The sequence below is a fragment of the Eutrigla gurnardus genome, assembly GCF_963514095.1.
Source record: "Eutrigla gurnardus genome assembly, chromosome: 22".
NCBI lineage: Eukaryota > Metazoa > Chordata > Actinopteri > Perciformes > Triglidae > Eutrigla > Eutrigla gurnardus.
Window position 1 is genome coordinate 15847806 of NC_139933.1, and position 25208 is coordinate 15873013.

Genomic DNA, 25208 nt, shown 5'->3' on the forward strand with positions numbered 1-25208 from the left:
GCCTGTTCTCAGGAGACAGCTTTTAGACAGCTGAAATTCAGGACCACGGATGGGTTTGGGGCAATGCATATCAAATCCAGTGTTGTTGGACCTCTGACAGCTGAGTGAAATTGATGAAAATCAGTGTAATAGGGGATCTTTAATATATAATGTATTGTTATTGCAAATTATTCTTATTACAAATCAAACCATTTGGTAACAATTGCCTTTTCTGTCCACTAGATGGTGCTGATATTTTTCGTGGTGAAGATGTGAGAGAGAGCTTTATTTTATTAGATAAAACCAGATGGCAACCTGCAGTTCTCAAACATGAATGCTAAAGTGCCATAAACCTGCATTCCCTCTGCTGGCCATCAGGGGGCCAAGTCTGTAGGAAAATGGTCCTACTTCTCTCTTGATGTATTATCTCAGTAAACATTGTAAACATGACTTTATGGTCTCAATCTCTAGTTTCAAGTCTTCTTCAATCCAGAAACTCCTCCTTGAATGTGTAACTACAACAGCACTACAACTTAGTGTAGCACATTTCCAGCTTCAGTACCACGGAGCAGCAGCAGCCCGCCTGTCCTCATCCCCTCTCGCCGGTGTGTGGTGCAGCAGGACCGGGGCCTGCGCAGCAGCGCCCGCCTGGTCCCTCCCAGCGCGGCCACGTCAGTCTCCTCCCACCGCGGGCCTGAAGGCTGGAGCTCCCCGACGGGGAGGGGCAGACCCCAACGAGTTCCGATCCGGCAGTCATCGAGCAGCGACCGCGCCTCTTGTGTGAAGAGGGACTGACGAAGGGGAGGGGGGGGTAAGCTGGACCACCACGATCTACATTACAAACAAGGTGATTTTTACTCATTTATTTACAAAATCACGGAAGAGATTGATACTTAAATCCGAAAGTGCTGATCCAGAAACCGCACTGAGTGTACAAGTGTATATATGTGGTAAAATGTGCTTTTAGAGAAGCGAGACTTGAGACCAGTAAAGATAATTCGATCCAGCGGGGCTGTGATGGAGTCTGGACCGCGTTCATGTGGACCAGCCGAAATCATTACGAGCTGCCACGTGGGTGAATGCCTGAAAACAAGAAAAGAAAAGCCTGTTTGTTAATAGACTTCATGATTTGTTCATGGTTTGAGCTGCTGATGAAGTTTGATGCATCAGATTCCTCCAGGCGACAGTTGAGCTGCAGGCCGCCATCCGTCAACGGGACGGTCTTCTGCTGCAGCAGCATCACCCTGTTTACACGCACAGCTCTCTCTTTAGGATCAGGGTTTTATTTATCATGTGCAGGAGGACTCTGGGACCCTGTGGAGCCCCCCCAGCTCCCAGGACTCACTTTATAGTTGGTTCCACCTCTTGTGGTGCATTTTTTCTTATTGTGAGTCTTTGTACTCATGTCTTTTATTAGTTATTTTGTGTCTATTCTGGTTATTTTGTGTCTTCTTCTTGTCCGTTTGTCTCTTTGTGGTCATCTTGATTCTCTTCCTGGTTGGTTCGTGTCTCTTTCTAATCATGTTACGTCTTTGTGTCTCTTTGAAGTAATTTGGTGTGTTTTTGTCAGTTTTTGTCTTTATGATGTTATTTGTATCTCTTGTTGTTGTTTTTTCTTTTGTAGTCATTTTTTGTCTCTTTGTAGATGTTTTGTTTTGTCTTTGTGGTCATCATGCGTCTCTTCCTGGTTGCTACGTCTATTTGTGGTCATCATGCGTCTCTTCCTGGTTGCTACGTCTCTTTGTGGTCATCACGCGTCTCTTCCTGGTTGCTACGTCTCTTTGTGGTCATCATGCGTCTGTTCCTGGTTGCTAAGTCTCTTTGTGGTCATCATGCGTCTCTTCCTGGTTGCTACGTCTCTTTGTGGTCATCATGCTTCTCTTCCTGGTTGCTACATCTCTTTGTGGTCATCACGCGTCTCTTCCTGGTTGCTAAGTCTCTTTGTGGTCATCATGCATCTCTTCCTGGTTGCTACATCTCTTTGTGGTCATCACGCGTCTCTTCCTGGTTGCTACGTCTCTTTGTGGTCATCATGCGTCTCTTCCTGGTTGCTACGTCTTTTTGTGGTCATCATGCGTCTCTTCCTGGTTGCTACGTCTCTTTGTGGTCATCATGCGTCTCTTCCTGGTTGCTACGTCTCTTTGTGGTCATCATGCTTCTCTTCCTGGTTGCTACGTCTTTTTGTGGTCATCATGCGTCTCTTCCTGGTTGCTACATCTCTTTGTGGTCATCATGCGTCTCTTCCTGGTTGCTACGTCTCTTTGTGGTCATCATGCTTCTCTTCCTGGTTGCTACGTCTTTTTGTGGTCATCATGCGTCTCTTCCTGGTTGCTACGTCTCTTTGTGGTCATCATGCGTCTCTTCCTGGTTGCTACGTCTCTTTGTGGTCATCATGCGTCTCTTTCTGGTTGCTACGTCTCTTTGTGGTCATCATGCGTCTCTTCCTGGTTGCTACGTCTCTTTGTGGTCATCATGCGTCTCTTCCTGGTTGCTACGTCTCTTTGTGGTCATCATGCGTCTCTTTCTGGTTGCTACGTCTCTTTGTGGTCATCATGCGTCTCTTCCTGGTTGCTATGTCTCTTTGTGGTCATCATGCGTCTCTTCCTGGTTGCTACGTCTCGTTGTGGTCATCATGCGTCTCTTCCTGGTTGCTACGTCTCTTTGTGGTCATCATGCGTCTCTTCCTGGTTGCTAAGTCTCTTTGTGGTCATCATGCGTCTCTTCCTGGTTGCTAAGTCTCTTTGTGGTCATCATGCGTCTCTTCCTGGTTGCTACGTCTTTTTGTGGTCATCATGCGTCTCTTCCTGGTTGCTACGTCTCTTTGTGGTCATCATGCGTCTCTTCCTGGTTGCTAAGTCTCTTTGTGGTCATCATGCGTCTCTTCCTGGTTGCTAAGTCTCTTTGTGGTCATCACGCGTCTCTTCCTGGTTGCTAATTCTCTTCGTGGTCATCATGCGTCTCTTCCTGGTTGCTATGTCTCTTCGTGGTCATCATGCGTCTCTTCCTGGTTGCTAAGTCTCTTCGTGGTCATCATGCGTCTCTTCCTGGTTGCTAAGTCTCTTCGTGGTCATCATGCGTCTCTTCCTGGTTGCTACGTCTTTTTGTGGTCATCATGCGTCTCTTCCTGGTTGCTACATCTCTTTGTGGTCATCATGCGTCTCTTCCTGGTTGCTATGTCTCTTTGTGGTCATGCGTCTCTTCCTGGTTGCTACGTCTCGTTGTGGTCATCATGCGTCTCTTCCCGGTTGCTACGTCTCGTTGTGGTCATCATGCGTCTCTTCCCGGTTGCTAAGTCTCTTTGTGGTCATCATGCGTCTCTTCCTGGTTGCTATGTCTCTTTGTGGTCATCATGCGTCTCTTCCTGGTTGCTACGTCTCGTTGTGGTCATCATGCGTCTCTTCCTGGTTGCTATGTCTCTTTGTGGTCATCATGCGTCTCTTCCTGGTTGCTACGTCTCGTTGTGGTCATCATGCGTCTCTTCCCGGTTGCTACATCTCTGTGTGATATGTTGCAGATGAAGGCCAGGTGGGCCTGTGCCTGCTGGACCCGTCAGTAATGTGTCCATGTAGAGAGAGCAGGAGGTGAAAACAGGATGTCATGGGCTGTTGGATCAGGTTGCTGAGATATGTGAGCCCCCCCTCCCTCCCTCTCCCGTAACACAATCGGAGTAGCTGAAGGAGGAATATGAAGGCCAGGAACTACATGGCCAAACATGTCAACACACCTGCCCAGTGAACATGTTCATGTGGTTTAGTTCTCACTCTAGAGGTTGTTAACCAAGATTTTATGCTCTTCTGTTCCTCAAAACACTCCTTTTTTCAAAGGAAAACATGTTATGAAGTTACAGCCAGCTGGTTAGCTTAGCTTAGCACAAATACTTTAAACTGCAGAAACAGTTAGCCTTGCTCTGTCCAAACGTATAAATCCACCCGCCTGCTGCTTTTTAAAATAAAATCAAATAATTCTACTAAACAATGTCTAATGTTCAGGTGTCCACGCATGCTTGGCGGCATAAACTACAGTAAATGTACAAGCATTGATAGCCAAGCATTGTGTTCTCAGCAGCATCATCAGAGAGGATGTTTCTCTGCTCCGTCGTTGGTGCATCTGGAAACGATACTGAGAGTCTTTGGGAGGGAAATTCTCCTGGAGCTTTTACACAGAGGTCCATTCACTCACAAGGGGTTTTCACAAGTGCATGTTCTTCTCATGGAAGCCAGATTCCTTTTGCAACCACATTTAACCCAGCATACCTCTCCTTTGTTAACTCACAGTCTGACCAAAATGATTTAAATCACTAGGATCTATCCTCTGGGGAACATGAATGTCTGTATCCAATAGTTATTTAGATGTAGTCTGGACAGATGAACCAACGTTGCCGTCCTTTAGATGCTCTGAACGACCTGACGGATTGTCTCCCTTGTTGTCTCAGGTGTCCCTGAAGGTCACAGCCATTACAGTGTCATGGGCAGCACGAGTACGAACACACGGTGCAGAGTTGAGGCGGGAGCCTCCCCCGAACTGCACAGAAGAATATGACTCAGTCCGATGGGAGCGGAGGGACGAGCGAGTGCCGCTTCCGCTCGGATGCCACGGGCGACCTCGAGCAGGCCGACGGCGGTATGGAGAAAGTCCCCGAGGCCAACGACTGTGAGTCGGAGGAGGGGCTGCAGGGAGGTGAGTGCGGAAACCCTGCAGCTGTGACGGGCGCCGTCACAGCTCCGGACGGTGGTTGGGGCTGGGTGGTGCTGGCTGCCACCATCGTGGTCCTGGCCTTGACCCTGGCGTTCCCCTCCTGCATGGGGATTTTCTACACCGACCTGCAGAACGAGTTCCTGGCCACCAACAGCGAGACCTCCTGGGTGCCCTCCATCATGACGTCAGTGCTGCACGCAGGAGGTAAAGGAGTTAGCCTTTAATGCCCCTCAGCCTTCTGGGTAACATTAGTTCCTACCTGCTGTTGTTGTTATGGGGAAATGTGAAAGCCGAGAGAGAGAAAGTCTTGCTGTGTGGGTGTGTGTGTGTTTAAAGGGTATTATTCCATGAAGAAACGTAACTCTCAAGACTTCATGGTTACAAAGAAATAATAATTCATGCTGTGTAAGACATAAAATAGCAAGTTAATTCCTTGAAAAATGGAACTCTCCATTATTTAAGTAAATAAACTGATGAATTTGTTCTCCTTTCTTGGTCTGATATGACCAGTAGATTATTGGGGCTAATCTTAGCAAAATATTTAATAGTCAATACTAAACCCCCCAAACCACTTTTGCAGCTGAAAAGTATTTGAAACTATTGTGTTATAAATATACACTGTGACTGCCCTCTACTGGTTGAAAATCGTCAATTGCAATTGAAATATATGGAGCTTTCATCACCAACCAACTCGCCTATAAAAATCTACGTTTTCCGTGTCTGCCTATTCAGTTAGCCAGTGAATCATTTATGCTAATGCTAATTGCTAGCATGCACATATCCTCAAATTCACAAATGTTTGTGAGAGTTTAATGATGCTTTGCTTCCTGTCACCTGAATGTAGGTACAGTGGGCAATTTGAATGGCGGACTCCGCAACTGTCAATGAAAGCCACTATGACTACATACACTGAGTAGCTATTACTGAAAACGTCTTGACCTGAAAGCTAGGTTGAGACGACAACGGTCTCGCCAACAACGGGGTCGTTTTTTCTTTGTGTTTTAAAGAAGTTCTGCGTTTAGACAACGTTTTTTTAAAAACCATACGCACGCACACAGATCTGGAAAAAAACGACCCTAAACGCTGTAGTGTGCATGCCAGGCCAGTAGGTGGCAGTGAAACTTTCTAATAGAGAGCTTCCTGTGCACCTGGCGGACAACAATAAAGGTGTCCATCCTACACAAACGCTTTGTTTTTATTCATCGTGGTGACAAACATCATGACGTGTTGGTGAACAAAAACCTGATAATTTGGTTCGGACGGGTTAGCTCGGTCATCCGCCATTGTGGAGCGGTGACGTCACCACTGAGACAGATTTTTGCTAGTCACACGCCATTGCCGGAGTCGCATATTTGAAATATCCCACTGTGAAACCCGGCTTCAAAAGTTTTCGTTTGCAGCCCCTCAAAACGTCGTCATCGTGTAAACCGGATGGCTCAGTCGGTAGAGTTGGTGCCCCATGTACCGAGCCCAAGTCCTCACTGCAGCGGCCCCGGGGATCGAATCCGACCTGCGGCCCTTTCTGCGTGTCATACCCCCCTCTCTCCCCCCCTTTCATGCTAGCATTGTCCTATCTGAATAACGGCCAAAAAAAGCTACCAGTCTGTCACTTCCTTCCTCAGTGACTCATCCATGAGCATTATGTAACCGGCATGAAACGGCGAGTAGCGTTGACTATGCAAATAAGACTCTAGCCCGGCCGGATCCAGGAGACCTTCTTTGTCAGGACGATCACCAGATGTCAGATGTTGGACATGTTGGGAAAGATGACATTCCTCTCAATATTTTAAGTGCAAAATCATCTATTTGCTTCCAGATGTTCCTCCTTCTCGTTCTACCACATCCTCCACTTCACCCAGTTTATCAGCAACAAATAACCTTGTGATCACATTTCTCACCATGACGTGCCGTTTGTCTGCGGACTTTGCTGAAATGACTGATTTTTTTTTAACCATCAAAAGAAGTTCCGTTTTAAACATTGTTACTCAGCAGTTGGCTGCTCTTTTTTTTTTTTTTTTTTTTTTTTTTTAGTGGCAGAGTTGAAATGCTGACCCCTGTTTGTTGGATTCTTCTGGTCTCTTCACAGGATTTGCAGATGGTGAAATATATATACGACAAAACTTATCATTTAAGCTGGTCCTTTCTGAGCAAAGTACAGGGCTTTTTTGTTTTTCACCAGTGGAGTGGGGGATGGGGATTGCACATAGGAATGCTTTGATTGTAGAAATGTTGCTGAGCTCACGGAAATGTGACAAGGATCTCAGGTTTATCTTCATTAAGCCGCTCAAAGTTTGATCTGTTCAGAGATGTAGGAGAGTCGGTGGGAAGGAATTCTGTGGGTGACGAATCAATTTGGCCGCACTTTAGTATGTAACGTTTGAAGTAACGACCCGATTCAAAGAGAGCAGATTGTGATGTTTAATCTGCTTTTGAAGGCATCAGCACCTCGCAACCCTGTTGCCTAACTACAAAGGGGCGTAGGTTGAATTTACCAGCTCCGTCGGTGACCTTTGACTGATATCCCTCGCTGCGTGAGGCAAAAATGATGGCAGAGATGGGGAAACTTGCTAAAATTGCTTGTGGCAGCATGTTTTCACGCTGGTCATATGGGTCAGAAAAGTGCTTCGCTTCAGGTTTACACCATGTGTACACACACGACGAGCGAGAGAGCAAACAAGCACTCGCTTCCATTCAGCTGCTGCAGATTACAGAATAACACAAGTTTAACCTCTGTACAAGCCGTCATCCGTTCCCGCTCTGGTATGCATCACACTAAGCGCATTACGTCTGATCCACAGGTCCCTTTTGCAGCGTGCTGGTGGAGAGGTTTGGTTGCCGAGCGACCGTCATGTTGGGCGGCGTCCTGAGTGGGCTGGGAATGACTGCCAGTTCGTTTACCCAGTCGATCATGCAGCTCTACGTCACGGCTGGCATTATTACAGGTCAGCAAACACTCAGAAGGTTTATTGTCCCAAAACGCCACCTGCTCGCCGCCAAAACGGCGGTTAGAGACCAACTGGACGTCTGGCAGCTGACGACACTTCTCTCAGGAGGTGGAGGAGACCAAAGCAGAAATGGAGGACAAAAATACGACTCCAAATGAAAGCTAATGTTGCTCCAATGTTGCTGTAAAAATGGCAAGTTAATAAAGCAGTAGTGTTAATTATTGCCGCTTTTGAAATATGACACGAAACCCTTTTAGATCACAACCCCGATCATATTGTTGACCTACTTAACGTATACCAAAATGTGACCAATTCTCTTCATATTTTTAAGCTAATGTCAATAATGTCATGACATACATGAATCACTCGGAAATACTTCGTGGTACGGAAGGTAAATGATGGTGTTCAGCTCGACTTTAAACTCTGGTCTCATAGTTTTGGAAAATATTGATGACAAAAAATTGCACTTGCTCAAGTAATTGCTGCGATGTAGGAATAGTAATGGTAATACACTGTAATGCTGGATTCTTTTTTTTTAAGAAACTTTAATCATATAACACAGAAAATGAGCACAGGCTCATCTTGGGGTCAGTGGGGTCTCTTTAAATGGTGGCTGCTGCAAGGAATTGTGGGACAGCCTTACATCCAGCTGCTAAAAGAGATAAGTGAGGAAGCATTTTAGAAACTGAACATTTTATCTCCCAAATAAGTTCAGCTAACTGTCTTTAGTCACGCAGTCGTATTATTTCAGAAGAATAACAATAAAATAGCTTTAAAAAGTATGAAAATAAGACCCTAAGTTGTGATAAAATAGTTGTTAATTAGAGTATTGTACAAATATTACTCTTATACAGTGGTAGAAGTATTAGTATCCTTTTAAAAGTACTAATACCACGCTGTGAAAATACTTCCACTACAAGTAAAATTACTACAATCATAACCGACTAAAGTAGAAGTATTTATCACTAAAATGTACTTAAATAGTACAGTGTTTTACTATTATATGTGGTGTTACTGGATTATAATTCCTGCTGCATTAATGTGCATGTTGCATGTTTTTAACTCAATTTAGTTGCAACATCTGTCCTGTGAGGACCTTGTATCTCCAAAAAAAAAGGAAAGAGATTTTTTCTCGGTAACTTCACAAACATCTGGAGCAACATGGTTTTCACTGGACAGGAAAGGGTTGTCCAAAAAAAGCTGTCAGGAGAAATGAAGTGGAGTAAAAAGTGAGATGTACGATGTAAGGATAAAGTAGCATGAATAGGAAATACTTAAGTACAAGTATCTTGATTCTCTACTTAAGTACTTGAGTAAAATCATGTTATGCATGTAATGCCACTCTGAATGTCCTCTTTCACCGTTGCAGGACTCGGGTTCTGCTTCAGCTTCCAGCCCGCCGTGACGATCCTCGGCCACTACTTTGTGCGCCGGCGGGCGTTCGCCAACGCCATGTCGTCCACGGGCACGGCGCTGGGACTGTGCACGCTGCCGTTCCTGGGCAACTACCTCCACACGGAGCTGGGCTGGAGGGGGAGTTTCCTGGTCCTGGGGGCCGTGCTGCTGAACTGCTGCGTGTGCGGAGCGGTGATGAGGCCCCTGGGGGCCCCCGGGTGCCGGGGCCAGCCACTGATGAACCACGGACCCCCTCCGCCGGAGGCGGAGGACGCCAGGAAGGAGACGGGCAGGTTGAGGAAGATACGGAGCATGGTGGTGGCTTCTCTCAGCAAACACATGGCCTTCGACCAGCTGTGCCACAACCGCCGCTACTGTGTGTACGCCATCGGCATCACCTGGATGATGCTGGGCTTCGTGGTGCCCCTGATCTACCTGGTCCCCTACGCCACCGCCAACGGCATTGAGCAGAGCCAGGCCGCGCTGCTGCTCTCCATCATGGGCATGGTGAACATCGTGGTGCGGCCGCCTTTCGGCATCATCTTCGGCATGTCCTGGTTCAAGGGGCGACACATTTACGTGTTCGCCGCCGCCCTGCTGGTCAACGGGCTCAGCAACAGCATCTGCTGCATCGGGCCCACCTTCCCGTGGCTGCTGACCTACGTGACCATCTACGGCCTGTCCATGAGTGTGGTGGGCTCCCTGATGTTCACCGTCCTCATGGACGTGGTGGAGATGAGCCGCTTCCCCTCAGCCCTGGGCTTGCTCGCCATCATGGAGAGCGTCACGCTGCTCATCGGTCCGCCGCTGGCAGGTAATGTGGGCGGCGATGGGGAGGAGAGATACGGTGGGCATGTGGAGCGCTGTGATCTGGTTTTATTTACTGGAAAGCTGCTCCGGAGACAGATTGGTTCATTGGTTGAGTTTAGCTGGTGGCTATCGCAGGATCTCATATCACACGGGGGCGTGGCTCAGGTGGGCGTGGCTCAGGTGTGCCTGTTCATTCTAAACAGCGGCTCCTGAAGAGGGTTAGCATACATGGAAGCATCTAGTGGAGAGGATGTCTTCATTAAAAACGGCACTCAAGACTTTTCTTAGGGGAAAAGATGTTTTTGCTATTGATTGACAGATGGTTCGTCCAATCACCTGCCACGTCTTTAAACGCCTGCCCTTTCCTTAGCGACGGCTCCTCTGGCTTCATGTCAGGTCTGTCGAAGTCTTTGTTGATGCCCAACAAACAGACAAGGTCCATCTAACATTTATCACAGAAAAACACATTCTACCACTTTAGAGGAAACCAGCTTTAATGACGGTCTAGTCTGTCATGTGACACGTATGAAGGAATACTTCAGACCTGTTTCATAGTCCATCCATCCATGAAACAGGTCTGAATCCAGTATTCAGGGTCGCGGGGGGGCTGGAGCCGATCCCAACTATCATTGGGCGAAGGCAAGGTACACCCTGGACAGGACGCCAGTCTATCACAGGGCCCTGTCTCATAGCGACAAACAGAAAGATATTTAAATATGAATCATGTTAAGAATTGCAAATTGCATTAAAACTAGAAAATCTAAATAAAATAAAAGGATTTTTGCACAGATTTCAATGTGCGGATGCTTTTTATTGACATTTATCAGCTACATCTCCAGTCTGAAGCCGACTTTCAGAAAATCTTCTGCTTAACAAACAATAAATAATATTATTGCAGGGGAAGTCTTGTCCTTGCAGGAATCTTGATCGACAGAACGGGCCAGTACTTCCACGTCTTCTTCGCCTGCATAAATAATACACTTTTACTCGATGCGGTGTCTGCGTCACACCGGAGAACAAAAAGAACAAGTCTCTGCTTCGTTCTGCAGGAGTTGAGTTTCGGTTCAGCAGAGTGGGGAAAGGGCAGAGGCTGCCTCGTCTCAGATGACAGGTATGCTGCTTCACCGTGTTTATGCAACCACCGACAGCTGGGCTGTGACGTTACCACGGATACAATCTTCCAAGTGGTCACATACAACTGGAGAAAAAAGCCTTCGGTTATCAACAGAAGTTGAGTCACACTTTATTTTTATTAGTCAGTAAATGTTTTATAATAATTATCGTCCCGGGCCAAACAATAGTAAATTTGTAGTTTTACACCAGGCAGCAGCCGATGCCTTAAACTGACATTCTCTCTACTGGCCACCAGGGGGCGACTCCTCGCTGATTGTATAGAAGTCTATGGGAAAATTACTCTACTTTTCTTTTGATTTATTATCAGTAAACATTGTAACCATGAGTTTATGTTCTCAATCTCTAGTTTCAAGTCTTCTTCAATCCAGCATGATGTTCATTTAGTACATGATGGTCCATTTAGAGTCAAACAGATCAGAAAGCAGGGGATGCTTTAGGGGCGGGGCTACCTGCTGATTGACAGGTCGCTACCACGTTACCAATACAGTTAGCTACTAAGACGACTTTAACACTTAGCTGTAAAGTTTGCACCAGAATCCAGATGGATCCAGATCCAGTAAGGTTGCTGCTCGGGGTGCCGCTCTGTGTTGATCAGATCCACCACCCGTCGCTCCTCCAAAGTCCAAATATGGTCACATATCTTCCATCTTCCGAAAAAGGCTAAAGACTCACCTGTACAGGCTTCACCTCGACTCTGTATAGCATGACCCACTAACATAAAATTATGAATTACTTATGAATTTACTTGAGAAAATTTAGAGGGGAAATTATATAAAATATATAAAACGTTGCCAAAAAGGAGACATGAAGGTGAAATTAGTTTTTTGTTTTTGTCCTTGCAGGAATCCTGATCGACAGGACGGGCCAGTACTTCTACGTCTTCTTCATCTCCAGTGCCATTGTCGCCTCCTCCGCCGTGTTCCTCATGGCGTCGTTCTCCTGGCTGGATCGCTTGGACAGGAAGTTGGCCGAGGGCGGTCAACCTTGCACACTGCCCGAACCTGCCAGACCAGTGGTGGACCTGGCTCCTGGCTGCCAGTACAGCAGCGTCCCCACGGAGGGGGACAAGGACAACAAGGCCGCGTTCAACGGGGCGGAGCACATCACCAGCGTCTGAGCCTGCTCACACCGGTGTGTCGCCCCGGTAACGCACATCCTTTCAAAGCTTTATGCAACTCCCGTTGCTTATGATAAAGCTTTGAAAGACCAGCACCACCTGGTGGTGAACCTTCACAGACTTTTATATTGTTTATTGCCAAAGTTTTAGTTTTTCTGCCATCTAGTGCACCATTCGAAAGAATACATTTGCACTGTTTGACCCAAAGTTAGACACTTGAACCCACCATACCAAAACGAACAGACGTGCACTTACAACTACAACACGATTGTACTATTTATTGCAAAAAAATGCTGCTGATCGTATCTCCGTGATCACACAATCTTATATCGTATATATGTGAGGTTTCATATCTCTGTCGAAGCCAAGTCACGTACGTGATCTTCTGCTGAAGAAAAGTGATCGAAATGTTCGGATCTGAGTAGCTGCTGTATGGAAAAATCTAAAAACTGAGCAGGAAAATAAATGGGTGAAATCAAAGTAAACGGCGGCATGAAAAATATGGCAATTTAAATCAAGTGTTATAGGACACGACTGGTGTAACTATTCCATATTTTTCTGCCTCAGACACATTGGGAGTGTTAACCTTGGAATCCCAGTAAGAACTAATACAGTAAAGGTCTTAATAGAGTGCTGCAGGAATGACACCTGAATTTCCTGAATCTAGCCGGACACCACAAGGTTGAGTCAGAATAAACTAGTCTGCATTTTTAATGGAGGTCTATGGCTCAGAGGAAGAAGATTTATCACACAATACATGTCAGTATATACATTCACTTTTTGCCTTTTCAGAATATTTTTGACATTAAAAAATATAGAATATCATCAGATTTATCGTTTAATTACCAGTAGCTAAAGACATGAAGCAGGATGAACAGAATATAGAAACTTCTTCGAAAAATATCTTTAAAAGTAGAAACATTTTATTTTCTATGTATCGTGAAGGCATCAAACGCAGCATGCCGAGCATATTAAGCTTTAGGTCATTGATTCTGTTTGTCATTCACTGTCAGATGTATAAGCTTTTTTTTTATTGCTTCACATGCTCTTCATTCCTTAAATGGAACAGTGCCTTTTTCTAGACGCGGTGCATTTACAAACACGTGTTAAAATTGGACGTGTCATCAGCGGGGTTGAAACATTTTACGAGAGGAATATTTCAAAGGCACTGAGAAGTTTTATGACACTGTGACCGAGTTTACTGTCACAATCACAGATTTTATGTGACAGACTTTTGATAAATTAACAGCAATCCTATTTTGTGTCAGAAATATATGCGACTATAAAATAAATATACATGTTCAAGTTTGAGCTGTTAAGTGTCTGCAATGAAAGGATTTATTAGTACTTTTCACAGGCACGTCTTGCTTTTGGGCCAAATTATACCTTTGTTATAAATTCTTTATTTATACATTATGATCAGAGTAAAAAATAAATGTTTGAAGATAAAAAATTGTGTTGGTGGTGTGTTTTTTTTAGGTGAATCCAAACATTTATTTTGTGTTTATATACTCATAATCATAAATGTACAAATACTACAGTGTAGAAATACTCTTTAACAAGTAAGATAAACCTCCTAGACATCCTATATGAAGTAACTCAAAATTATACGTAAGCACATTAACTGTACTTTATGTATATATACGTATATATATTTTCACCACTGCTGAAATGGGTCATTCTGCGTAATTAGTTATTTTACTATTGATACTTTAACTTTATTTTTTATGTTTTGTTTGATGGTCTAATTTTTTTATTGGATAATTGTGGTCACCTACTTTAATGTTTTTGGTCAAGATGGAGCTCATTTGAACTACTTCTTACACTTTTGGTAGCTTTCTCTGTAACAATGGGTCATATTTTATAAACTGATTATATGTTGTTAAAATACTACTTTGAAAAGTAACTAAAGTTATTGAATGAATGTAGTGGAGTAAGGAGGATAATTTGCCTAAAAATTAAAAGTGTAAAGTAGCGTAAAATGTAAATGGAGTGGCAGATATATTAATCTGAAATTGGCCATAATTAGTACTTTTACTTTTTCATACTTTATATATCAAGTTTATTTTGATGGTTAATAATTTTGTACATGTTTTACTCAATATCGAATGCAGAACAGAGTATTTCCACACTGCGGTACTGCTACTTGGTATGTAAAAAAAGATTGACTACTACTACTGCTATTTTGAAAGACGACTTATTTAGGAACATGTAAAGTGGCGCCATCTTGTGGCCGTAACGTGTAACGGCGGATAGCCATTGAACCTCTTTTATGCTGCCTTCACGTGCTAGTCGGAAGATCCTACTTCCTACTTGTTAAATCGGAATTACCATAATGTTCATAACAAATTGAAAAATTGACTTTGGACAAATGCCAGCTAATGTAATAGCTTAGCACCGCGCCAGCAGACTATTATAGTGTGTTATGGATAGAACGATGAATAGCATCGGTCCGAGTCGGCAATACCTATTTACCATAATCCCGATACCACGCGAAGGCAGCATATAGGTGGATTCTTCAAGTTAGAAACAACTTTCAGAAAATGAAAGAACCACAAAATGAGGGCAGCGTTTGCTCCTTCGTTGTCCCATGGCGTGTCCACGGACTCGGGGTCGATACAGGCGGAGATGAACCCCAGATGAACCCAACTAAAAGCGAAACCAAAAGTAAACCAGCTCAGCTAACCGTAATTGAGCAGTTAGCAGTTAGCTAACCGAGGACTGAGAGGGAACACCGCGCTGGTAAGTCGTTGTAATTAGACGCGATAACGTCAACTAAATGTACGTGTTTAATGCGTGACAGGTCGGTTTAGCTACGCGTTAAGCGGCAGAAGTGACGGTATTCACCGTAAAGTGATATTTATTTTGAAGTGTGATTAGCTAGCACTAGCTGGCTACAGTAACGTTAGCGGGCTAATATTACCTAGTGCTAACAGTGCGTTTCCCCACATCAGGAATGCTATAAGGAAAAGTAGCTGTGTTTGTCTTGTATACTCTTTTAATTCACTTTCGGTTTTATGCCGTTACTTTAGCGGAATACACTCCAGCAGAGGAGTCAAAAGTACAGACATGCTGTAGTCAAGTAGAAGTACACACATGTATTCAAACAGACTCTGGTGAAAGTACTGATTCAACTACTTTACTCAGGCAAAAGTGGAAAAAGTACAGACTCTGAAATGTACTCAAAGTATAAAATAGAAAGTATCCCTATGAACGACATTTCTACTGGTAATTGTATTTTGTTTTGCAAGGCAAATAAAAAGTAACGGTACCACTGTACGAGTAAAAGTTACGAGTAAATGTTCTGCATTTCATACTTTTCAAAGTAATATTTTACAAACATAACCAGAGGTGTCAATGGTACAGAAATTCCGTACTCATGTAGGAGTACAGATACTTGTGTTCAAAAATACTGGTAAAAATAGAAGTACTGATTCAACTTCTTCACTCAAATGAAAATTGAAAAGTACAGGCTCTGAAATGTATGCATTATAAAGTAAAAAGTATTACTTTGAAGGACATTTATACTGGCTGCTTTTTTTGCAAGGCTGACTGAATCTCGCATCATATTAGTACTTAAGTAAAGTACAAGAACCTCAAAAGTACAGTATTTAAAGAAATAAACGTAGTTACCGGAGTCTCAATCAGTAAAGCGTATAAAAGAGAAATGTGTCCTGTCAGATTCAAGCCCTTGCAGTGTCATCGTCCACCAAAGGGAACATGAGGGAGGTGGCGGCATGCGGACTATTCATTCTTCTTCTGGACGCGGTCCTGCGGGTGGCGCTGTGGGCCGGACTGGTGCTCCTGGAGTTCTCCGGCAGCAGTGGACTGGCTGGTGTGTGGGCCTTTTGCGTGGTAAAGTGGGCCACTCTCCACGTTTTCACCTCTGTGCTGACTGATGGAAAGCCGGAGGGCGTGCTCCGCAGGTTGGTGGCGCTCCTCTGCCTTCTTACTCCTGTGTTGGAAAGTGGACGCGTCCTTATGGCGGTGCCTCCAGCGGCAGCGTCTCCCGACCTCAGCACGCTGATCCTGGTCCCCGCGTCCTCGGTGCTGGCCTGCGTGGTTTGGGAAAACGGCCTCTGCGGTGGTTCAAAGAGGAGTAAGGATGACGTCAAACTGGGCGGGCTGCTTGTGAGGTTGCTGAAATACTTCAAACCGGACACCCTTTACCTGATTGCAGCTTTCTGCTTTCTCATCTTAGGTGTCATCTGTAAGTGTGCCTTACTCAACCCCCATTGGTTGCTGCTGATCTGAATCTTTAAAAATCACAGACATGTAGTTATAGTTATAGAAGACTCAAACATTGAACTTGTTTTGTTTTTTTAAAGTTTAGAGATTGATTCAGTACATTTAAATTTAAAGTTCTTATTAAATGAAAGACTTGAATCTAATAATTTCCTGCATAGGTAAACTATGTCATTTGTCTTTCCTGGCAGGTGATACATTGATCCCGTTGTATCAGGGGAAGGTCATCGATATGCTTAGAGGTCAAGTACTTCAAACCAGCTTCTGTTACGCAATTGGACAGCTGGGAGTTGCCTCTCTTGGAAGGTAATGCAATGCATTTGTATATATTCTTGTCATTTACTAATAACATCATTACTCATCATCTGTCTGATTGGGGAAAGATGTGAAACAAACTGTCATTTTTAATGTCTCCATCTGAACAGCGCTCTGTTCTCTGGCTTAAGAGGAAGCGTATTCATGTGCAGTCTGGCCCGACTCAACAAGAGGCTGAAGCATCTGCTGTTCGGCACCCTCCTGCAGCAGGAAGTGCACTTCTTTGATGAGAACAACACTGGTGAGAACAAATTGCCTTAACACACAACGTGTCTGTTGTTGTTGTCCAACCTCAGACCTATGCTGCGTTCTCGACAATTCGGCCCCTCGGAAGATTTCCGATCTACTACTGCGGAAAGTAAAATGAAGCACCACTAAAAAGCGTAGTTAACTGTTTGCGGGCTCAGGGCAAATCCGTCAACCCCGACTTCACGAAGAAGAGGTCACACTGAGGTCACACAGAAAAAGAAGCGCACATTTGAAAGACAATGTTAAGTAAATGCTCCTGTTTTGAATACGAAAGACTGCAAGTCCTTGAAATGCTTTAAATAGGAATCGGGCAGCACTTTGTTACTGATAACTGTAAAACATGTTGTGTCCATTTGTGTGTTCGGGTATTTTTTTCCAGTCAAGGGCTCGGATATAGATTATTTTTAAACAATCAGTTTGAATTGATTGATGGAATCAGTTTATTGCCTCGTTCTAGTACAACCCTAAGCCCTAAATCACCTTCTAGATGACTGCTCTTCAACGTGGCCCTCTCTACCCTTCGCTACTCAGGTCATCTTTCCTCCCGCCTGCACTCTGATGTGGACCGGATGGGCCGCACAGTCGCACTGAACGCCAACGCGCTGGTCCGCAGCACAGTGAAAAGCTGCCTGATGCTCACGGTGATGTTAGGCCTGTCCTGGGAGCTCACGGTGCTCACCTGCCTAGAGATGCCTCTCCTGGCCATCCTGCAGAATAAATACATCAACATTTCTAAGGTAGGTGTGACAATATTGATTGGACGACCTGGAATACACAGCAGACATAATCTCGCTTTACTCATCATCAAAAGTCTTTGAGTGTTTTTGGTTGTTGTACGAAAGTATTCCAAATTGTCAGGGACATTTTTAATCACTTTTATCTGAAAACTTTACTGTATTTAAGTGTCTGTTCAGGTTCTCATCAATAAATCAATTGATTAAATTCAATTAAAAGGGAAGTATTACACTCACACACTCATTTGGCTCAGGCTCTCAAGGTGGACTGGCTCCACTTTACACCAAAACAAAAAATAAGCCAAAATAATTTATAGGTTTTCTATAGTATAAAAGTTGGCAGCTAGGGTTGATTTACATGCTCTGTGTGGAGAGGACGAGTAACTGAGTGAAGTAAAATGAGAAACAAAGTGAACATCCATCACTTGCAGCTTAAAATAATTAAGGTAAAGGGAAATTTTGCCACCTCTTTATGTTGACTTCCCATAAAAGGTGCCAAATGTTACTTAAAGGATACAAACGGGTTTTGTGTCGTTGAAGGATTTTGTTTTTCCAAAGCATGAAAACCAGTCTGACCTTTAAATGCGCTCCAACATGATATCTGCAGAACTGTAGAGCAAAAAGTATCACCAAACATAAGACACGGAGGAAATGATGTTCAGCAGAGGTCAATGAGAAGACCTGACCCTGAGACGACGTCCCAAGTGCATTATCTATCTGCTCATGTGTTTGTCAAACAGGTGCTGAAAGATCAAATCCAGGACTGCCACGCTCAGAAAAAAGACCTGGCTCTCCAGACGATCGGGGGCATTCGCACGGTGCGCAGCTTTAAGGGAGAGAAAGATGAAGTGAGGAGGTACAACGGGGCTCTGGACCACATGTGTGCTGTGAAGAGACGTTCGGGTATCTACAGCGCAACCTTCCTCTTAATACGGAGGGTAAGGCGACAGCGGCGGCGTGCATACAGGGATCATATGACTTATCTAGGAAGCGTACACGCTGTGTCAGTAATCCCTCTCTATGACAGTAATCCCTCTCTGTCAGTAATCCACTACTATGTCAATAATCCCTCTCTGTCAGTAATCCACTACTATGTCTATAATCTCTCTATGTCAGTAATCCCTCTCTGTCAGTAATCCCTCTCTCTGTCAGTAATCCCTCTCTCTGTCAGTAATCCCTCTCTCTATCAGTAATCCCTCTCTGTCAGTATTCCACTACTATGCCAATAATCCCTCTCTGTCAGTAATCCACTACTATGTCTATAATCTCTCTGTCAGTAATCCCTCTCTGTCAGTAATCCCTCTCTCTGTCAGTAATCCCTCTCTCTATCAGTAATCCCTCTCTGTCAGTATTCCACTGCTATGTCAGTAATCCACTACTATGTCAATAATCCCTCTCTGTCAGTAATCCACTACTATGTCAGTAATCCCTCTCTCTGTCAGTAATCCCTCTCTCTATCAGTAATCCCTCTATCTGTCAGTAATCCCCCTCTCTGTCAGTAATCCCTCTCTCTATCAGTAATCCTTCTCTGTCAGTATTCCACTGCTATGTCAGTATTCCACTACTATGTCAATAATCCCTCTCTGTCAGTAATCCACTACTATGTCAGTAATCCCTCTCTCTGTCAGTAATCCCTCTCTCTATCAGTAATCCCTCTATCTGTCAGTAATCCCCCTCTCTGTCAGTAATCCCTCTCTCTATCAGTAATCCTTCTCTGTCAGTATTCCACTGCTATGTCAGTATTCCACTACTATGTCAATAATCCCTCTCTTTCAGTAATCCACTACTATGTCAGTAATCCCTCTCTCTGTCAGTAATCCCTCTCTCTATCAGTAATCCCTCTATCTGTCAGTAATCCCCCTCTCTGTCAGTAATCCCTCTCTCTATCAGTAATCCTTCTCTGTCAGTATTCCACTGCTATGTCAGTATTCCACTACTATGTCAATAATCCCTCTCTGTCAGTAATCCACTACTATGTCAATAATCCCTCTCTGTCAGTAATCCACTACTATGTCAGTAATCCCTCTCTCTGTCAGTAATCCCTCTCTCTGTCAGTAATCCCTCTCTCTATCAGTAATCCCTCTCTGTCAGTATTCCACAACTATGTCAGTAATCCCTCTCTATGTCAGTATTCCACTACTATGTCAGTATTCCACTACTATGTCAGTAATCCCTCTCTATGTTCCCATGCAGCTGGTGAGTCTGGGGATAAAGATCCTCATGCTGGTTCAGGCCCGAACCCTCATCTCGTCGGGTCGCCTCAGCATCGGCAGTCTCCTGTCCTTCTTCTTGTACCAGAAACCCATGTCAAACAATTTAAAGGTGAGCCAAGGTACAAACTTCACACTGCAGACATGTTCATCATGTATTTGAGTTGTATTATTTGTTTTTGTTGCAGGAGATTATGTATTGCTACGGAGAGACGATGTCAACGGTGGGAGTCATCTCCAAAGTGTTCAGTTATCTCGACAGAACGCCGAAGTGTAAGAAGGCGGGAGACTTGGCTCCTGAGACGTTGGATGGGAGGATTGTTTTCCAGGATGTCACATTCACCTATCCCTTGGCTCCCGAAGACATACCGGCCCTGAAGGTAACGGTTTGTGTTCTGCAGCGTCATTGCTTTTTAATAAACCAACCAATGGATAAATGGATTGAACATCAAACCAAACCGTCCTTAACTTGTTCTGTACAGTCAGTTTCTCTGGAACTGCAGCCAGGGAAGATGACGGCCCTGGTGGGTCCCTCCGGCAGTGGGAAGACTTCCTGTGTCAGCCTCCTAAAGAGGCTGTATGAACCCCAACAAGGACAGATCCTGCTGGACGGAGAACCGCTGCACCTTTACAAACAAAAGTACTTCCATCAGAAGGTACAGTCAGCTTTTTTCTCTGCATCTTGCGTAGACTGTTGTAAGAGAATAAAGTTTATTTGCTACAGTGCTGTTCTATATACAAAAACAACGTAATATACAGACAATGTGTAAATAAACACAAATAGAGATAAATGTAAACAAAGGCAAGTTGTGCCATTCTCTGCATCATCCATTCTGATGGCGATGTCGCATCTGAACATCTGCTAATAAGCACTAGTTGCATTTGCAGTAGTGTATTGGTTATTTGCTTTATACAAATCATTTCATATTTAACATTTTTAATAAGTGATTTATTTCCTCTTTCCATTCAAACATACTACAAATATATATTCCCACCAAATGCGCTGCATATATTCCAATCTAATGCTATAATGTGTTTCTGCTTCTTGTTTTTAGGTGGCCCTGGTATCCCAGAATCCTGTGCTGTTTTCTGGTTCGCTGAGATACAACATTGAGTACGGCCTGAATGACTGCACCCTTGAGAAAGTGAAGGAAGCTGCAAAGAAGGTCAAAGCAGACGACCTCATCTCTGACATGGAGAACGAGTATGACACAGGTACAAAAGTAGGGATTGACGTATAGATATACAATATGTAGATGTCCTTAACATATAGAGATAGAGTACCACAAAAGATGTATGTTTTTTATTGTCCACTAAGATTCCTTTACTTCTACTACTTCTTTTGCTTTGTCTGTATTTGCAGACATAGTATGCTTATGTATTGTACTTACACTGTAGTAAATAGCGGGGCACAGGCTTTTAATTGGAAAAAAAAATGATAGCTGCTTTCTTTTCATCTCATGCTTGAGACATTTTTATAACTAAAGCTCAGCTTGCATCCACATTGTAGGACAAACAACAGATTTATGGCCAAAAAAAAAGAAACAGATGCTGTAGCCGACACAGAAGATACACACAGCTGTAAATGTACAATAGATATGTCATAAAGTAACAAGAAAACCTTTAACAGATTAATTGTGTGTACAGAGATATACCTTATGTACTGTGTAATGTGGTCATTCCTGAAACAGTGGGTAGGGACCTAAAGGTGGGTCCAGGACAGTTTATTAAGCTCACTAAATAAATGTGTCTTTTTTTATTTAACATTTATATCTGCAGTACACCTTTGAGCCCCATGAGGGAGCCTGAATGTAATGTACTGCTCGGATAATTGTAGTCTGCTTACATTGAATCTAATATGAAAGGCTAGAATACATTCTGTTTGTTTAACTGATGAGCGAGAAGGGAAAAGAATGAGATGGTTCATTCTCTAAATGTATTTGTTTGGTCTCATTTGTAAAACCAAATATATGAATTGGTTATGTCTGATGTGAATGTTAATAGCTTAAACAGCTGGTGATATTTCAGTAATGATGGAACATTTTTTCCTACGTTTTGATTAGCTTTATGCCGTGTTTTCTCTTTACAGATATAGGCGAATGTGGCGGCGCGCTTTCCGAGGGACAGAAGCAGTGCATCGCCATTATCAGAGCTTTGGTTCGAGAGCCGCAGGTCATCATACTGGATGAGGCTACCAGCAAACTAGATGTTGAGGTGCAGCATGCTGTAAGTATACCACAGTCCTAGCATGTCTTTACCCCTGAAGATAGCCGTCCTAATACGCCATCTAGGTTAGGTTCAGAGTTTGTTCATTGAGCAATTGTTTCCAGAAGCCTGCAGGCTGGCTACGCTAAGTGTTACATTAAGAAGATCTTCTAACGGATTTTACTTGTGTTTACAGAAGCCTGCAGCCATACCTTAATGTACATCTGTATTAGTTTAGCAATCCGAAGGTTACTGTTCGTCACCCTGTTAAATACACAATTCAAATTAAAGGAGAGCATGTAAACAAAACTCTAAACAGTGTTTGGCGCTACTAGATTGAATAGGTATATTCATAGTCTACCACTTATCCTGTATTAGTGTTGTCACGATACCAACACATGTTGGTACCGGTACCGGTACCAACATGTGTTTCGGTACTTTTCGATACTTTTCCAAATAAAAACTGAATGCAAAAAATGTCATTACTGACTTTATTTTAATAGAAAATCTTAGAACAATAACATATTAATCAGCAAATAAAATAAAATACCACAAAGACAAGCTTTTCTAATGCACACAATTTAAAAAATGTTAAAATATAAATACAATAATATAATATAAAATATAATAATATAAATAAACCAGCTTTTTCTTCCAGAGCTACTTTTGTTAAGAGTGAAGGGCGGTGGCGCTTGCTTTTAGCACTGAATGTGGCTTTTTTTCATGAGTTTAAATGACCTGTCGTTCCCTGAGCTCAGTCTGCAGGTCTGGGGGCTTGTCCTTTAAGTGTTTGGATAAGTCGGAGGTGTTTCCGCCGTTAGCCATGCACGTTTTTAAACACCGTTTACACAGTGGTGCATCGGCGTTAACTGCCTCGCCTTGCGCATTTGTTTTAAGCTAAAGTACGGCCATATCGCACTTCGCGGCGCTGGTTTGTCCGCAAGTTGCGGCGTGGTGACGGTTGCAGCAGCTAGTCTCCTCTCCGTGCTTCTCTCTCTCGCGCTCTCTCTCTCTCTCGCTCGCTCCAAGCTTTCCTCCTGCTCCGTTTGTTGTTCCAGTCCACGCTGCTCGCTAACTTGCTAGCGGTTTCCTCCGGCTTGCCTTTTATCTCCCCAAGCTGCGGCTCGCTCCTCGTCCTCTCAGCTGTAGTTAAACAACGCGGTGACGTCACGTGGCGAGTTCGCCCCGCTGTTGCGGGCGCTGCCGGCGGCGCTGCAAGTACCGGTCCCGTCCAAATGCAATATGGTACCGTTTTAAATGCCTCAGTACCCCGGTACCAAATTAGTACCGGTATACCGTGCAACCCTATCCTGTATTCAGGGTCGCTGGAGCCGATCCCAGCTGTCATTGGGTGAAGGCAGGGTACACCTGGACAGGTAACCAGTCTATCACAGGGAGACATGTAGAGACAGACAGGTAACCAGTCTATCACAGGGAGACATGTAGAGACAGACAGGTAACCAGTCTATCACAGGGAGACATGTAGAGACAGACAGGTAACCAGTCTATCACAGGGAGACATGTAGAGACAGACAGGTAACCAGTCTATCACAGGGCTGACATGTAGAGACAGACAGGTAACCAGTCTATCACAGGGAGACATGTAGAGACAGACAGGTAACCAGTCTATCACAGGGAGACATGTAGAGACAGACAGGTAACCAGTCTATCACAGGGAGACATGTAGAGACAGACAGGTAACCAGTCTATCACAGGGCTGACATGTAGAGACAGACAGGTAACCAGTCTATCACAGGGAGACATGTAGAGACAGACAGGTAACCAGTCTATCACAGGGAGACATGTAGAGACAGACAGGTAACCAGTCTATCACAGGGCTGACATGTAGAGACAGACAGGTAACCAGTCTATCACAGGGCTGACATGTAGAGACAGACAGGTTACCAGTCTATCACAGGGCTGACATGTAGAGACAGACAGGTAACCAGTCTATCACAGGGCTGACATGTAGAGACAGACAGGTAACCAGTCTATCACAGGGAGACATGTAGAGACAGACAGGTAACCAGTCTATCACAGGGAGACATGTAGAGACAGACAGGTAACCAGTCTATCACAGGGCTAACATGTAGAGACAGACAGGTAACCAGTCTATCACAGGGCTGACATGTAGAGACAGACAGGTAACCAGTCTATCACAGAACCCAAACCCAAACTGGGAATCAAACCCGGGACCCTCGACAGTGCTACCAACTACACCGCTGTGCAGCCCTGTGCAGTGTGGGAACGCGCTCCTCTTAAAGGGGGCCGGATCGATCACCAAATTTCCATACTACTACTACTGGGAGATGGAGTCAAGAGTCAAGCACCAATTTATTTTTATGACTTCATTTATTATTCTATTATCGCCTCACTCAGGTGCTGCAGGAGGTTCTGGCTCGCGGGCGCACCGTTCTGGTTGTGGCTCATCAGCTGAACACCGTGGAGAAGGCAGATCACATCATCTTCCTAGAGAAGGGAGCTGTTGTGGAGGAGGGGACACACCGAGAACTCATGGCCAAGAGAGGACGCTACCATCGATTGAAAGAGGAACTGTTCTCTCAAGTCAGCGGAGAAATGTAAATAGTAGTGAAAGTAGTTTTTACTATTTCAAAATGAATTTTAGTCCCAATAAGTGACTGTAGAAGCTGTACCATCAAGTGTATCTGATGGAAAAAGACACGTCATCTTTTGTTTATGTCTTCAATTTCTATTTGTGAAGAATGTTTGTTTTTTTCCCCAAATTATTTAGTGGAGTAAGATTCCACTAATTTTGATGCAAACAAACCATTGTTGGAACACCCAAAATGCTGAATCGGGTATCAAATAAAATAGTTCCCTGAAAAATTCCCTAAAGCAGATTTTAACGTGACCTTTAAACAAAACAGCCAGTAGCAATGTCCTGCAAAGAGATACTTAGAGTATACTTAGAGTACATATCATAGCCTGTACTTTTTCACTTTTACTTGAGTAAAGAAGTTGAATGAGTACTTATACTTCTACCAGTCTTTTTGAACCAAATATCTGTACTTCTACTCGAGTAGAAAACATACTGTACTTATTCATCACATGAATATCACATGTTTCTTAACAAGTTCAGTAAACGTTTGTATTATTCAAACCAGACCTAATAGCCTTCAGGTGTCCTTGCAGCAGAACCAGACTGGTGACTTCA

At 43.9% G+C, this 25208-nt stretch overlaps 2 protein-coding genes across 4 annotated transcripts; both read left to right on the top strand.

Moving 5' to 3' along the window:
• Window positions 1-692: 692 nt before the first annotated feature.
• Window positions 693-13528, top strand: slc16a5a (solute carrier family 16 member 5a). Of its 2 annotated transcripts, none has more exons than XM_084001837.1 (5): window positions 693-826; window positions 4412-4878; window positions 7473-7616; window positions 8989-9828; window positions 11801-13528. In XM_084001837.1, the coding sequence occupies exons 2-5, from the start codon at window positions 4515-4517 to the stop codon at window positions 12073-12075; spliced, it is 1623 nt and encodes a 540-aa protein (XP_083857963.1). In that variant the 5' UTR covers window positions 693-826; window positions 4412-4514; the 3' UTR covers window positions 12076-13528. The 2 variants fall into 2 exon arrangements, with proteins under 2 accessions (XP_083857963.1, XP_083857962.1); XM_084001836.1 differs by lacking the exon at window positions 11801-13528 and adding an exon at window positions 10743-11750.
• A 1092-nt stretch (window positions 13529-14620) lies between these two features.
• tap2t (transporter associated with antigen processing, subunit type t, teleost specific) lies at window positions 14621-24711 on the top strand. 2 transcript variants are annotated; one of them, XM_084002022.1, is made up of 12 exons: window positions 14621-14817; window positions 15757-16285; window positions 16512-16626; window positions 16746-16876; window positions 17416-17621; window positions 18359-18556; window positions 19812-19940; window positions 20017-20208; window positions 20311-20484; window positions 20884-21043; window positions 21918-22054; window positions 24413-24711. In XM_084002022.1, the coding sequence occupies exons 2-12, from the start codon at window positions 15796-15798 to the stop codon at window positions 24614-24616; spliced, it is 2136 nt and encodes a 711-aa protein (XP_083858148.1). In that variant the 5' UTR covers window positions 14621-14817; window positions 15757-15795; the 3' UTR covers window positions 24617-24711. The 2 variants fall into 2 exon arrangements, with proteins under 2 accessions (XP_083858148.1, XP_083858149.1); XM_084002023.1 differs by having other exon boundaries at window positions 15791-16285.
• Window positions 24712-25208: the final 497 nt, after the last annotated feature.

Bases quoted from the DNA above. Each gene is read 5' to 3' on its own strand.
- slc16a5a (XM_084001836.1), top strand. From the start codon at position 4,515: ATGACTCAGTCCGATGGGAGCGGAGGGACGAGCGAGTGCCGCTTCCGC. The intron at 4,879-7,472 runs GTAAAGGAGTTA...TCTGATCCACAG, and splicing joins GTCAGTGCTGCACGCAGGAG to GTCCCTTTTGCAGCGTGCTG. The intron at 9,829-10,742 runs GTAATGTGGGCG...TTGTCCTTGCAG, and splicing joins CATCGGTCCGCCGCTGGCAG to GAATCTTGATCGACAGAACG.
- tap2t (XM_084002022.1), top strand. From the start codon at position 15,796: ATGAGGGAGGTGGCGGCATGCGGACTATTCATTCTTCTTCTGGACGCG. The intron at 16,627-16,745 runs GTAATGCAATGC...CCATCTGAACAG, and splicing joins GGAGTTGCCTCTCTTGGAAG to CGCTCTGTTCTCTGGCTTAA. The intron at 20,209-20,310 runs GTAACGGTTTGT...TGTTCTGTACAG, and splicing joins AAGACATACCGGCCCTGAAG to TCAGTTTCTCTGGAACTGCA.